The sequence below is a fragment of the Aethina tumida genome, chromosome 4 (genome assembly GCF_024364675.1).
Source record: "Aethina tumida isolate Nest 87 chromosome 4, icAetTumi1.1, whole genome shotgun sequence".
NCBI lineage: Eukaryota > Metazoa > Arthropoda > Insecta > Coleoptera > Nitidulidae > Aethina > Aethina tumida.
The window spans coordinates 2,849,211-2,866,441 of NC_065438.1; the positions used below are offsets into that span (position 1 = coordinate 2,849,211).

Genomic DNA, 17,231 nt, shown 5'->3' on the forward strand with positions numbered 1-17,231 from the left:
ATCTTCAACTTCAATATAAAGGCCTGTGCCTACTTTGTTTTTATTTTTTAAGCAAGTGACAATTTCCAGTTTTCATTTCTTCGATATGAAGGTAACCTAACCAGCCAATGTCATCGAATAACGAAGGAGTCGGTTGGTGAAGCGTTTGTCGTAAGTATTTGTACAAGGAGGAAAAATTCTCGTGGAGTTGTCTCTAGAATTCCCTTCACAACTCCATTGGCGTACTTCTTTCTTGTACTGGTACTTGCGACAAGCGCATCACCAACTGACTCTCACTTATAATTGGTTCAAGTTTATAGGTTTTAATTGGCGTCTTCGAAGAGTACGGTTTTCCATTATCACCATCAGAATTATCATAAACTGGAAAGTGGAAGAAGCTATAGAAAAATAAACGTAATTTTCAAATTTAACGCTGTTTAACACAGAGGCTGAAAGAGCAATTTCATTCTCTAGGTTAAAGACGTTAAGTTTGGGAATAACGTATAGATTTTTATGACATTATTCCTACTTTCGATGAACATCCAGAGGGCATTACTCTTCGAAAATGTACATTAATTCCTACTAACTTGAGTCAGTTACAAAGAGGTATGAAGATCAGTGTTACATCCATAAGTTGGCAGCTGTCATCAAAATACATTGAAGTAAAAAATTCTGGTCTTAAAATTGTCTGTCAAGCTTCAAAACTTGTGACCATGGATGATAGAATCAGACCAGTCTTGTTTCCACAAGTGAGGCTGAAATGGTGGCTGAAGGGTTGTATATATGGTTCAAAAGACTTATTGGGACTCTAACTAAATTACAATGGAGACTGATCCAGATTTTTACCGAAGAACTAAGCTCAACTGGTAAATGAGTCTAATTTAATGATGTTGAAATATCTAATTAACTGAATTTGCAGGAATGTCTATCAACATTAAGTATGAACAAATTTGCAGTGGTTGTTGGTGTTGACAAAAGAAATCTGAACTCTTAGAATTATGTTCCATTGACATGTTTTGTTTTACAAAAATGTTATGTAAATATTAGTTAATATAAATAAATTTAGGATCTAACACTAATTTACTTATTTTATTTACAATTTATTCTAAGACCATAATGAAGCTGATCTTCAAACATATAAGTAATCACGTGCTTATCACTAAACTAAGATTGTACCCAGTTTGAATGGAGTATAGATTAAAAACTACAATTTTATTCTCATTAAATGAACTATAGAATAAAATATCAAAAATTAAGAATTAGAGAAGGTGGTATATCAGATATTGAGTAGAAATATAAAGTTAAAGGGAGTGTTTCCAACTTAGGAATAAGGATATTAAAGCACTCCAAAGAATTTTATTTCTCAATAATCATTTTAAGATAATATTTGTTTTGGAAGAGCTTCAACAAGTTCTTTTATTGAAATTGGTGCAGTTAAGAACGAAAATTGAACTAATCTCCACATTTTACAACTAATTCCTTCATTGTCCTTGCAGGTAGAGCTGGAGAACTGGGTGAACAGCATCCACAGCGCGTGTGCCGCCGCTTTCGCCCGTCACAGAGGTAAAACGGGCACGTTGCACTTGCTTCAAGAGGAGATTTTCCGACTGGAGAAGGCCATCGAAACGGTACGTAATTATTCCTGTTCCCCGCCTCTCGAGCGTCCTTCCACTCGTGTATCCTGGAATAAATGGGCATTGTTCGTGGCGGTGGAAGGGCTTTCCTTTCAGTTTGCGAGACAGAAAATGCGTTAAAAAACATCGGCAGGATTAAAATGTGACGGAATCGGGACGGCAAAAGGAATAAATAATTTTATAAAATTTCCCGTCCTGCTCAAAAATTAACATCCCGTCAGAGTGTAACCGAATTAGGTGCCTAATGAAAAATCGATGGTCGGCGAAGAATTAAATTATTGCATTCTCATTTTGCCCTCGGCCAATTTACCGCAGAAACGCCGAAACGGTCGGAGGAGGCCTATAATTAAAAATAGAACAGCGTAATTAGGAAATTATGTAATTACGTGGAAAACACGGCCACGAAAAGTGGGTTAGTTTAATTCTTTTGCGGGAAATTCCCGCTCCACAGTCCCCACTTATTTATCATTTTGCGTCAAAAGAAAAGTTGAGCAATACGAATTATTGTATGGACCAGACAAAAGGATAATTTCTTTACAGTCGACGAATTTAAAACTCTAAATAGAATTCCAAGTGAACTTGTGATGTTGTAACACTATTTAGCTTTTAAAAAGTTCTGAGCTTGCACAAAACGTGGATATTTTTGCTGACTTAAGGCCCCCTTAATAAAAACAAAAAACATAACAGTTTTAATAATGACCCGAGCATATTCCTTTTACGATTGCCCCAAACTGCTTTTTCTTGTATCGCCCCGAAATTGATACCCTTAAATTTTATTACACGTATCGTAAAGTTTACAGCAACAAGAACAATTCGGGGCGATAACGTTACACGAAACCGACTGATGAGAAGTTCTATTCACGAACGACGTTTGAAATTGCATGTAATTAAACTAATTTATAAACTTATTGCACGTTTTATGGGCTTTCGGTAGCTGCCAGTACGGCGTACTGCACGAACTAGTTTGTGTCGTTAATTCACGAATTTGAAACAAATTGGTTCTTTTCCTACAAACTATATGTAAATGGGCTGTTATTTATTAAAATGTCAAGGTGATCTCGGACATTTTGCTGAAACAAATGCATAACTTAAACTTTCATGAGCTTTTGCAAGCTGCTTAGCTAAAACAAAACGTAACTAAAGTACTGATTAAACAAGTAATTATTTATTAAATTAAACTAATTTATAAGTTTATTGCTCCTTTTATGAGCTTTTTGGAAGAGGCCATTGTTGTATGAGCTTTACTGCACTCTGTACTAAATAATTTAAGTCGTTAACACACGATTTTGAAACACATTGGTCCTTTCTTATAAATTACATGTAAATGTGTTGCCTTAATCAATAAAATATGCTGGGGTGATAATTAAAACCGTACAGCAGCTTTTTAGATCAAGTGTCAGGATGTCACTTCGAAGATAATCTGCTGCAACATGTTTGTAATCTAAGATGTTTAGCTAAAACAAAAGGTAACTAAAGCAGTGATGAACAAGCAATTTTGTGTAATTATCTGCAAAATTATACTAATTTATAAATTTAGTGAAGCTTTTATGAGCTTTTGAAAGCTGCCACTGTGATATGAGCTATATTAAATCCAATACTAAGTAATTTAAGTCGTTAACACACACACTAATCTTAATCAAATTGACTCTTTTCTTATAAATTATATGTAAATGTGCTGCCTTAATCAATAAAACACTCTGGGGTGATAATTAAAACCGTACAACAGCATTTCAGATCATGTATCAGGATGTAAATTGGAAGAAACCTGCTGTAACTTACTTGTAAACTAAGATGTTTAGCTAAAATAATGAAGGAACAAACAATTCTGTGTAGTTATGTATTAAATTAAACTAATTTATAAATTTAGTGAAGCTTTTATGAGCTTTTGAAAGCTGCCACTGTGATATGAGCTATATTAAATCCAATATTAACTAATTTAAGTCGTTAACACACACGAATTTTAATCAAATTGGCTCATTTCTTATAAATTACATGTAAATGTGCTGCCTTAATCAATGAGACACGCTGGGGTGATAATTAAAACCATACAACAACATTTCAGATCATGTATCAGGATGTAAATTGGAAGAAACCTGCTGTAACTTACTTGTAAACTAAGATATTTAGCTAAAATAATGAAGGAACAAACAATTCTGTGTAGTTATGTATTAAATTAAACTAATTTATAAATTTAGTGAAGCTTTTATCAGCTTTTGAAAGCTGTCACTGTGATATGAGCTGTATTAAACCCAGTAATAACTAATTTAAGTGGTTAACACACAATTTTTAATCAAATTGGCTCTTTTCTTATAAATTACATGTAAATGTGCTGCCTTAATCAATAAAACACTCTGCATACATAACAGCATTTCAGGTCTTGTATCAGGATGTTAATTGGAAGATAACCTGCTGCAACCTACTTGTAATCTGAGATGTTCAGCTGAAACAAAATGTAACCAAAACAGTGATGGAACAAACAATTTTGTGTAGTTATCTATTAAATTAAACAAATTTATAGGTATAGTTGATCTTTTATGAGCTTTTAGAAGCTGCCAAGATGGTATGGGCTGCACGACCAAATAGGTCCTTTTCCTGCATGTTAATGTTAAGTGTTCCAAAATTTAATATGGTAGATTATCTAAAACCTTCAGTTAAAACGAATACATAACTTAAACATTGATGGAACAAGCAATTTTGTGCAATTATCTATTGTTCCGTGACAGTAGCTAGATGCAAATTCGCCTTAATGGCTGCACGATAGTGCAATATCGGTGTTAGAGTGTGTCAAAGACGTTTTAATAGACAGGTTATTATTTTCAATAGTCCGTAGCAGGAGACAGAGAGAGAGAGAGAGTTACGTTGGCTTAGGCGATTACGTGCGAATTCGACGTGGTATCTTCGCACCAGATTGCAATTATTGAGATAATGTAGTGTGTACGTGTTCCAAGACGCTTACTACGACGATCGATTCTAATTTATTGCTTCGATGGGGGATATGTATGTCTTCGGAGCACTTTCCAACCGCCAGGAGCCAATAACTTTTCTACAGCCATCTCTGACCTTACGTGTCACTAATTGCACGGGTGCCGATCGTTAAGTTATGTAATTGGGAAAATGCACCCTCTATCTCTGTCTTTTTATGGGGCAATTGCTTTTAAAGGGTTGCCTGGAAAACGGAATTAGATATATCCAGTCTGGAATTGATTACGTCAAGTCTTTTTTCCTTTTATTTGATGTAATGAGCAAAACACAAAAACTACTACTTAGGAAAAACCGGGAAAAGTTATACATACTTTTATAGTAGTCGACAAAATATACAAAATTCGTACAGTAACAACAAAAATTTGGGGATTTATTTGATGTCTAAAATACTCATTAACTGCAAAATATAAAATAATGTTCATTTCAAAATTTCAACGACGAATTTATACAGAAAAAGATGCAACTTTAATCAAAGACCTTTTATCTCACTTGCCCTAGTTCGAGATTAAACTTGCTGAAAGTCAATATTGTACGTGTTTTACATTTTACCTATTTTGCATTTTGACACCATAAATTAGCTTTCTTGTCGCATGTCGTTGGATAAATCCACCCGGCTAATATTTTGTATCGTTTTTTTGCACCAGATAAAACTGCACCGGTTTAATCGGGCGGTTTTGAGGAGCGAAATTAAAGTCATTAATTTTGTCGCATATATTTACGACAGTCTACCCTTCGACTTTTATATTCTAGATAATTTACAGCCTATCTGGGGACTAACAAATTTAATTTCAGCCAATCTTATCTCCGCCTGCTCCAGGGGATGAAGTTATCTATGCTTCTTAAGTCGAATGGTCCAAAAACATCAAAAAATTTGTCACTTAATAATGTTAACTAAGCAAATTTTAAAAACTAAACACGTGTTTTTTTATTTTTTGTAAAAATTGAGTTCACTATAAAGAGGAAATTATAAATATTACATTGAAGGGGGCTAAATCAATTGTGAAATGAAGTTTTCCTACCTACCCACATATTACACCAGTCATTTTTACATATGACCCTTGTTTTTCCTTGTTTTCCCTTGTTTTTTTCTTGTTTTTTATATGCCTGAAGACCCCCAGTTGGCTTCAACCCCAATCTGAGGCCCCACTTTAAACAAAAATTCGACGGTCCATCCGAAAAACCGGAGCCCCGAAATGGAGCAATTACAAATAGAGGGCTGCGTGAACTTGGACACTTAAAGTTACGCCCCATTTCGCGGCCGATCGTAAATCCGTGGCCCCGTCCCGGCCCGCGGGGGTAGCGGTCCGCGTTTTGCGCATTTCGAGGCCCACCACCGCCCCCCGGCCGGCCCCGTTTCTCCCGGTTGTTTTGCGGTGCTTGGACAGTATCCAAATATCGAAAAGAATCGGCGTCCGGGAATGGATAATCTGAATTATGGGATCGGGCACACGCGACGCTCGCGTCCCCGTTCCCTCTTTTATTTTCTGTCTCCGTTCTGCGATGGAAAATCGTTATGCTGGGCATTTTTTTTTTGTTGTGTGTGCGTTTTGGCTCGTTAGTTATGGTATATTACTGGAAAATATAAATAGAAAAACTCGTATATATTCTGGGATTCATAAATCTGATAATTCACAACATTACAGGTCGTTTTATAGCTTTCTGTTTTTCCTGTTTCTGGACCAAAATATTAATGCTGATTTTAATAGAATCATAGAAAATTTTAAAGTGATAAAATATCATAAACATATTTTTGTCATTTTAATTAAATTAAATAATATAATAAAATAGCAGAAAATTATCTAAAATTTGAAATTATTTAGAAAAAATATCTAAAATATATAAATCTAAAGATTTTCATCAGTCTTTATTCCAATTTCAGGGACATATATACATAAAAACTATAAATATTATTTAATTGTTTGTAAAAATAAAATTATTGTATTTTAACAGTTTAACTAATTTTTATAGTCTAATTTTACAAAAAAAAATATTTTATATATATATATATATATATATATATATATATATAAATAATTTACACTTAAAATAAATTATATAATTTAAAAATGTAATATTTAATTTAAAACAAAAAAATAGTAAAACATTTAATATAAATATAGAAAAATTATATAACTAAAAAAAAATATTTAATAAATTTAAAAAATAATGTAATATTTAATTTAAATTAAAAAATAAAATAAAATATGTAATTTAGATTAAAAAATAATTAAATATTTAATTTAAAACTAATAAAATATTTAATTTTAAATAATTAAACAAATTAAATTAAATGAAAACTAAATATTAATTTAAATTTGAAAAAAAAAAAAAATAAAATATTCAATTTCAAATTAAAAAAATAATTTAAATTAAAAAAATATATTTATTTTGAAATTAAATAAATAAAATATTTAACTCGGAATTAAAAAAAAATATATATTTAAAATATCTAATATTTAACTAATAAAGAATTAAATACTAATTTAAATTAAAAAATAATAAAATATTTCATTTAGATTAAAAAATATTAAATATTTAATTTAAAATTAATAAAATTAGTAAATATTTATTTAAAATAAATAATTTAAATTAAATAAATAAATAAAATATATATTTAAATTAACTAGATAAATAAATAAAATATTTAATTTAGAATTTAAAAAGTTAATTAAAAATTTAATTAATTAATTTAAATTAAAAAATTAATAAATACTAATTTAAATTAAAAGAAACAAAAAACTATTTAAATTTTATTTTATTTTATATTGTATGTAATTTAAATTAATTTAAAATTTATAAAATTTCTCATTTAAATTAAAAAAAATATAAATAAGAGAAATAAAAAAAATATTTAAATTTTATTTTATTTTATATTAAAAGAAAAATAATATATTTAATTTTTATTTAAAAAATATTAAAATACTTAACTTAAACTTAATAAAATAATTGAATATTAAATAATAAAAAAAAATAATTTAAATAAAAATGATATATTTCATTTATATTAAAAAATAAATTAAAAATTAATATTGAAATTAAAAAAAAATTAAATCAATTTAAAATTAAAAAAAAAAAATTATTTTATTTTATATTAAAAGAAAAACAAAATATTTATTTTAAATTATTATATTATTAAAATATATAGAAATAAATTTTAATATTTATTTTGTATTGACAAATTATTATTATTATTATTAATTATATACATTATATCTTCCATTAAGAAAAAAAATTGAAAAATAAATTAATTGAATTTTTAATAAGATTAATTTTGCTTTTTAATATAATATGAAGTGAAAAAATAAAAATGATATATTTCATTTATATTAAAAAATAAATTAAAAATTAATATTGAAATTAAAAAAAAATTAAATCAATTTAAAATTAAAAAAAAAAAAATATTTTATTTTATATTAAAAGAAAAATAAAATATTTATTTTAAATTATTATATTATTAAAATATATAGAAATAAATTTTAATATTTATTTTGTATTGACAAATTATTATTATTATTATTATTAATTATATACATTATATCTTCCATTAAGAAAAAAAATTGAAAAATAAATTAATTGAATTTTTAATAAGATTAATTTTGCTTTTTAATATAATATGAAGTGAAAAAATAAAAATGATATATTTCATTTATATTAAAAAATAAATTAAAAATTAATATTGAAATTAAAAAAAAATTAAATCAATTTAAAATTAAAAAAAAAAAAATATTTTATTTTATATTAAAAGAAAAATAAAATATTTATTTTAAATTATTATATTATTAAAATATATAGAAATAAATTTTAATATTTATTTTGTATTGACAAATTATTATTATTATTATTATTAATTATATACATTATATCTTCCATTAAGAAAAAAAATTGAAAAATAAATTAATTGAATTTTTAATAAGATTAATTTTGCTTTTTAATATAATATGAAGTGAAAAAATAAAAATGATATATTTCATTTATATTAAAAAATAAATTAAAAATTAATATTGAAATTAAAAAAAAATTAAATCAATTTAAAATTAAAAAAAAAAATTATTTTATTTTATATTAAAAGAAAAATAAAATATTTATTTTAAATTATTATATTATTAAAATATATAGAAATAAATTTTAATATTTATTTTGTATTGACAAATTATTATTATTATTATTATTAATTATATACATTATATCTTCCATTAAGAAAAAAAAAATTGAAAAATAAATTAATTGAATTTTTAATAAGATTAATTTTGCTTTTTAATATAATATGAAGTGAAAAAACTTATTATTATATCCAGTATAATACGACACTTTAGTTTTATAATATCAGAAATTTTAAAAAGTGGTAATTATAATTTAATAATTATTTAATGTGGTTATTAATTAACAAACAAATTAAAGAATATTTGAAATCTTAAATTAAGCAAAAAATATAAATTTATACGTAAACACGTAACATAACATAAACAATTATAAAAAAAACTGAAATATTACATTTAATAAATTAAAATTAAGTTATAAAATATCAAAATTAATTATTCATTATTATGTTAATATAATAAATTAACATTTTCTCTTGTATAAGAGCAATTTTACGACTTTCATTTTTTATGGATCATTAATTCACATAATATTATTTTTATTAACTATTTGAAAATTTATAATTTTCTAATGTTCAATATATATATATAAGTAAAATTTATTGTAAAATTATAAAAAACTTCATGTGAGAATGAATCTATAAAAATATTAAATATTTCATTCGATAAATTAAACTGAAAATAAATATGAAAAATCATGGAAAATTATAATTAAATTTTCAATTAATTCTTTGAAGAAAACAGTAAACAAAAATAATTAATTAATTTATAATCTCGTATAAAGTTATATTGTAAAAGTTTTATTCAATATTACTCTGTTTACAAGCGAGCTGTGTGTGAAATGTCTCTCCTGACTTGCAATTAATCAAAACGCCGATTTCACTAACTCGGTTACCATTATTCCGGTATTGTGAGATTATTAAATTGGCGCTATTCCTGTATAAAGCACTTCAACTGTAGAGATTATTAAATTACATATTTGCCCTAAAACGTGATGTAATATTATTAGTGTTCATGAGAAAGTTTACAATGGGACGTTGAAGTGGAAAATTAGAGAAATTTTGCAGCTTGATAAAACACAATCGAAATTGATATGATTTTCTTATCACGACGTTATTTGCAACACCCCCGGACCAGTATTAATTACCATGCAAGCTAAACCAATTAATCAAACAATCAAAGCACTTTTGCCAAACTTTACTTTTTTGTTTCCTTTGATTGCGCCGGATTAAAACGAAAGTTTCCTCAAGTTTGAGTAATTTGTATTGGATATTTTTTGTCCGGTTTTCGGTCTGATTCACTTTCTCGCTTTGATGTTATTAAACTTGCCCAAAGTAATTTTTTAACGTTTCCCAAGTCATTCCCGAATACACAAGTACAAGTGTAAAAGTTTTTTGTTGTACCAAAGGGGAGGAAAAAAATTGTAAGCGGGGTCGTAACGAGATCCAGAACATTGAATTAAAATGCATCGAGTCGCCCTTTATGACCGGGCCCGGTGCTTAATGAAAATTTATTCCGTGTACAAAAGTCTACGGCCGCAAAAGTCGATTCGCACGACGCAATCGATCAAGTCATTTCCATGGTAATTAGGAAATTTCGTACTCTATAATTTATTCCCGAATTGGCGAGTTGTTATACGATTGATTAAGTGGCGTTCGACGCACGTGATATATCACCACCTCAAGCTGTATGTTAATGACATAAATTACAACGTTAAGTTTACATGCCACCGAACACCAATTAATCGTATTTATCACTCAATGGATTTGTCCAATTAGGAATCAATTATATTGTGTACATGTTACATAATTGATTTGTTACGGAATTAAAAACGACGCCGGTGGTTACTTTCTGGGGCGGCACTAATGATGGGGTTGTAGCTTACAGATTTTCCTAGTATTCCTAGTATGCGGTAGAATCTGGATAATCTGGTGGATGTTTAACCCCGCACATGTTTTTTTACGTTCAGTGTGGCCCAAATTAGAGAGTAAATTGTTTAATAAAAAATGTATACCTAAAATATTTTCTTTATCACACATAGGAGGTCTCTTATTATTATCTGTTACAACATTTACTGTGATAAAAAAGTATGTAATTGAATTCCTCACAGTTCAAATTGGTTCTATACCAATTACACAAAGAAATATTGAATGTATTTCATTGAATAAAGTCTAAAAATATTTCGGGGTATAGAATTACCTTTTTTTCAAGCTTGTGTCTGATAAAAATTATATTTATTGCTATTTATATTTTTAAAACATATTTACATTGTATATCATTTCAGTTTTTATTTGTTTTTCAGACATTTTATCATTATATATACAGTGGTGGACATTAACAAAGCAACATTTCAGCCATATTTTTTTGTTTAATGTAAGCTGTTAAAATAATACAAATTTACATTATAAAAACTACTAATTTCCTGTTTTATAAAACGTTATATAGTTTTAAAAATTAAGTTGGCTTTAATTTTGAAGGGGATTATTATGAATGTACAGTAGTGGACATTATTATAGCAACTTAATTTTACTTCTCTTCAGATTTTTGTAGCAAATTTTTAAAATGTTAAATATTTTAGCCATAATTCTTTCATTTAATGTGAACTGTTAAAATAATATTCTTCTATTATTCTATAAAATGTTACATCACAGTTTTCTGAACTGTGCTGGACATAAATATAGGAACATTAATTTTGAAAGGGACTTCTAATGATTAAATCTGTGTTGTTTAATTTAACATTAAAACTTGGTGCAATATCCTTTCTGTTTTATAATTTTGTTCATCTCTATGTCATAGACTTGACCATTATAATCTTTATTCCTTCATGAATTTTCTTGAATTACTGTAATGAGTTGATTTAAATTTTAAACTAATCGTCCTCTCTGTTCTGTGGTCCTGTGAATGTGATCCTAAGCAAGTCAAAGTTAGACCTACACTTTTTTAGTAGAAACCAGAGTTTTTCTTGTAAGTTTGGTGTCAAATGAACTCCTATCCACTAACCATCTCCCCTCAGTCCTTGAACTAATTTCAGCAAGTCCCATTTTCTCCAGGTTGGCTTTAATTTTAGTTGATGATAAGATTAGATTGTTTTTTGACATTCGTATTATCCAGTTAAGTTTTTCGAACTGAGACAAATTTTTTTGTAGATACCACTTGGCCAGTTTCTCTAAATTTTTTAATAATACGGGAATTTGTCTTACGGTATCATTCTGATCAATGATTAAATAATTATAATAAGCAAAAGACAGCTAGTAAATAATCTATTTATATTCACAGAGAGCAATAAAAGACCATAAAGTAAAAAGTTGCCATAATTTTGTCCATTGAAAAATAAAAAAGTACGCAATTTTTTAAAGAATAAAAATAAATTGACCAGTTGCATAATAGACTCAACAATAACAGAAAAATCAGTATTCAATTCATATTTTTAATATATTTCAATAAGTTGCCATTATTATGGCCACTACTGTACATTCAATTTATATTGTAAATTACCAAATTTGTAGAATTAAGATGTTCTCCGTTTCTTCGATGTATTTTTTACAGTCCTGAAATTAAAAAAATAATAGTAAAAATAGATTTTTATAAAAATATTAAGAAACCAAATTGAAAATTCTTATTAATTCCATATTACTGTGGAAATTAATAATTATAAATGAATAATATATTTTTTCAGGACATTTTTTCAGATATTATGAAATTATTTTACTATTTTTAAAACAGTAAAATAATTTAATTTATATCTTTAATTAAAATTATTTAGTAACAAAATTAGATTGACCAGTTTCATAATAGACTCAACAATAACAGAAAAATCAGTCAACATCCAATTCATATTTTTAATATACTTCAATAAGTTGCCATTATTCTGGCCACTACTGTACATTCAATTTATATCGTAAATTACAAAATTTGTTGGATTAAGTTATGTTCTTCGTTTCTACGATGTATTTTTTACAGGTCGGAAATTAAAAATATAATAATAAAAATAGATTTTTAAAAGAATATTAAGAAACCAAATTCAAAATTCCAATATTACTGTGGAAATTAATAAGTATAAATGAATAATATATTTTTTCAGGGAGTATGAAATTATTTTACTATTTTTAAAACAGTAAAATAATTTAATTTATATTTTTATAATTACCATATTTATAGAATTAATATTTTTCGTTTCTTGGACGAAGTATGTTTTTTTTAAAGGACTTAAATTAAAAAAATAATAATAAAAATAGATTTTTAAAACAATATTAAGAAACCAAATTGAAAGTTATTAATTCCATATAATTGAGGATATTTTTCAGGGAATTTTTTCAGTGATTATGAAATTATCTTTCTATTTTTAGAACAGTAAAATAATTTATTTCATATTTTTAGTTAAAAATTCTTAGTAATTTGTAGACCACTTATTCAAATTATATTAAAAATAAAATTCCCCGCATATAAACTGCAAACTCCTTAATTTACTAAATGACTTTACGTAAGTTTTTCCCCGGTGAAATTTCATTATTTGAAGATGCCCGATCTCTCTGCACTCGACCACATAAACAAATCGTCAGCAATTTCAAAAATATGCTGCGCATCCCATCATCCGCTGATGCGGAATTAGCCGGATTATTAAGTGATCCTCTAATGAAATTACCTGAGAGATGCACACTCGCACGAATCGCGGAATGGATGTTGTAACAACTCAGTGTTACCGGATTCCGTACGTGTTATGTATTAGTGCCGTTTTGCCAACGCAAATTGAATTGTGTAACGCAATGTTTACGTGCAATTTATTACGGAGCGCCGCCGGCAGTGCCGTTACTTCGGCAAACATTTGCCAAAAACACATGTAAATAGCATTTGTATAAATAATGCCCGTGTGTACGGGGACGTGTCTTAATTGCTACATAAATATGCCCCGTTTTTGGGCCCCGAAAATGTTGTTACACCAAACAAGTTCCTTAGTAGAATATCACAAGTATCAGAAGAGATTCCGGCACTTATTGAAAAAATAATCCGGTAAAATAACAGTGGTAGAAAAATATTTCCAGGAACAGTGTATAAATATATTTTCACATCCTTTCGTATATTGACATTAAGAGCTCCATTCAGGGGATAAAAATGGTACACTATAAATTGGAAAACGTTGAGAATGGCTCTACTATTTTTGTAATATCGCATTTCCAAGAAGTAACTTCTCATAACAAGACTTTTGTGACAACAAGAAAGCAAGATGTTTACAAAACATCTTCCAGGAGGAGGAATTTATTTATATAAAAATAACATTTCACCAGTAAAAACTCAAGCAAATATTACACTGCCCACATTTATAACTTCGCAGTTCATATGTATAAAAAGCACTTCGTTTAATACATTTTTTAAAATCGGCTGAATGTTCAAGATCTCATTATGTTTCACTTCAAATTTCGAGGGTCCTCGACTAAAAAACTTGTTCAATCGTACTTGAGAATTACTTAAGAAACGGTGAAAAAATTACTTTCGAAACTTTAATAATATCAAAGCGATGCGAAAATAAATCGGGCCGGACAAAAAATTACCAATACACTTTTTTTACGTTTTATTAATTAGGAAACTTGAGGAAATCCATTTACACTGTTTCTGAAAGAAAATAAAAAGCACTTTGATTTATTGACTTACACGGTGTACTTTTAAATATCCATAAGTTTTATCAAATGTAACTAAAAGTTATAGTAAATTATATTAATTTACTTTTTATTTAAATTTATAACAGTTATTAAAGTTATTTTTAGACAGATTATCGATTGTATTTTAATAAAGTACGCTGAACGTTCCAGATTTCTTCTATTTAAATTCCCAAGAAATGTTAAAAGATACTTCCCAAGTTTAATTATGAACGGGAGTGTGAAAATAAATCAGATCAAAACCAGACAAACAATACTGATACATTTTCTTATTGTGCAAACTGGAAGGCGGAAAACTTTTGAAAACTTTCATTTTAATCTTTAACGAAGTTAGAATCAAAACTTAAACTTCCTCTATTATTTGCTTAATTTATTTTTGGTAGTAAATAATTAAGATGCATTTATTTAACTTTAAATTAGAAACAACTACATTTTAGAAATATTATATTCATGAAGAAGTTAAATTTGAAATCATACTTCTCAGATTATCAGTTTTTGATCCATGTCATCAATATTTCTTGAAATCTGAATCATTTTCTCTTGAAACAAACTTAAAAATTGACATTATATTTTAAGTGTTGTTGTTGTTTTCAGGTTTTTTATGTATATATCTAATTTCTCTTACAATTATGATATTCAATTTATTTTTTCTTGAATCAAAACAAGGTATACAAAAAAGATTTTTTATTTTGGTAAAAAATAACTGACATATCTAAATCTAATAAAAACTCTACTTAAAAATTGACATTAAATTTAAGTAAGAGAGTAAGTTGAATTAAAAGTTTTAGTTCTTTGTTTACAGTTTTTTTAGAGAGATCACTAATTTCTCTTACAAGTAAGATACTCAATTCATTTTCTCTTGGACCAAAATAAGATATACAGAAAGACTTTATTTTGGTAAAAAATAATTGACAATTACTAATCTCTAAATCTGATAAAAGCTCTACTCAAAAATTGACATTAAATTTTAAGAGTAAGTTGAATTAAAAGCTTTACTTCTCTGTTTACAAATTTAAAAAATAAGATATACAAAAGAGATTTTCTATTTTAGTAAAAAATAATTGACATTTAATAATCTCTAAATCGAATAAAAGCTCTACTTAAAAATTGACATATTTTGGTAAAAAATAATTGACATTTACTAATCTCAAATTCTAATAAAAGCTCTACATAAAAAATTTACATTAAATTTTAAGAGCAAAGCTTTACTTCTCTGTTTTCAGATTTTTTAAACAGATCACCACTTTCTCTTACAATTAAGATTCTCAATTCATTTCCTCTTAGACCAAAATAAGATATACAAAAATCATTTTTTATTTTGGTAAAAAATAATTGACATTTACTAATCTTGAATTAAAAGCTTTTTCTTCTATGTTTTCAGATTTTTTTATGTATATCACTAATTTCTCTTATAATTAAGATACTCTATTCATTTTGTCTTAGTCCAAATGAGATATACAAACAAGATTTTCTAGTTTTGTAAAAAATAATTGACATTTACTAATCTCAAAATCTAATAAAAGCTCTACATAAAAATTTACATTAAATTTTAAAAGTAAAGCTTTACTTCTCTGTTTTCAGATTTTTTAGACAGATCACTAATTCCTCTTACAATTAAGATTCTCATTCATTTCCCCCTAAACCAAAATAAGATATATAAAAATGATTTTTTATTTTGGTAAAAATAATTTACATTTACTAATCTTGAATTAAAAGCTTTACTTCTCTGTTTTCAGATTTTTTATGTATATCACAAATTTTTTTATTATTAAAATACTTTATTCATTTTCTCTTGGACGAGATATAAATAAAAATTTCTATTTTGGTAAAATATAATTAGGATTAATTTATTTTAAAGTGGAAAATAATAAACATTTACTTAAAATTGATTGATATTTCATTCATTTATTCATTTTATATTGAACTAAACAGAAAAGATTTTTTATTTATACACTAACTAATTCTATTAGGTCATTTCAGTCATATTTTACCAATATTCGACGTCGTCCATTCCTGTTTCGTCCAAAACATGTCGTATATCCGGTCGTTCCCCATTCTTCATCGCCGATATGTATCTCAATCATTGCGAATAATGAGCCCTTTCGCTGCGGTCAAATTAGAATCCGGATTTTTCGGGGCGCCGACCCATAAATCGCAGGAATCGTAGTTTTTCGCCCAAAACGGGTCCGACATCCGTGACCGGCATTTATTGGGTTTCCCCCCCGATGGGTTTTTCATCCCCCAAAAACGGCACGTGATTTTATTAAACAGATGACGCGAAACTAAATTGAATCTCTTCCTTAATAAATTTCGATTGTTTATCGCGTTCCGAGGCGGATTTGATTCGGTGCCCGGAAACTCGATTCCGGGAAGTATGGTTTACGTTTAACATCCACCGGTGGGTTCTGCATAATTCTTACAATTAGGATAAGTAGCTCGAAGGCGTTTAGCATTTCAGTTTCGTCCGTTCTATTTGTTCTCGTCCCGGTTTTAACCTAATAAACGGAACGCGATTTTACCTTTTTAATTAACTTCATCAAAATTAACATACGAGAAACATTTAATTCTCATATTTAATTAAAACTGACGAATGCAATTTACTCCTGCTGCCTGCTGACGTGGCACATTCTGAAATGGCCGAGTCTAGCTTTACCCAAAAAAATATAAAGCTGGTTGGTACATATTTAATGTAGACAAAAAACATATATACATAGCTATATTCGATTAAATGGAAAATGGATGGAATTCTATGAATCCAGATTTAATATTTAAAAAAACTTGTTTATGCAAACGCACTTTTATTGAACATCAATGTTGGAATAGGTGTATTAAATTTGTTTCATGAAATTTGATATGGCCCATATTTTATTGGGTTTATTGGTTTTTTG

At 27.3% G+C, this 17,231-nt stretch overlaps 1 protein-coding gene across 1 annotated transcript in view; it reads left to right on the forward strand.

Moving 5' to 3' along the window:
* The window catches only part of LOC109605472 (protein still life, isoform SIF type 1-like), a 167,336-nt gene that overhangs the window by 124,211 nt on the left and 25,894 nt on the right, over positions 1 to 17,231 (forward strand). Inside the window, exon 16 of the mRNA XM_049966193.1 lies at positions 1,476 to 1,607. Coding sequence (XP_049822150.1) covers positions 1,476 to 1,607 — 132 coding nt within the window. The remainder of the gene's footprint in view (positions 1 to 1,475; positions 1,608 to 17,231) is intronic.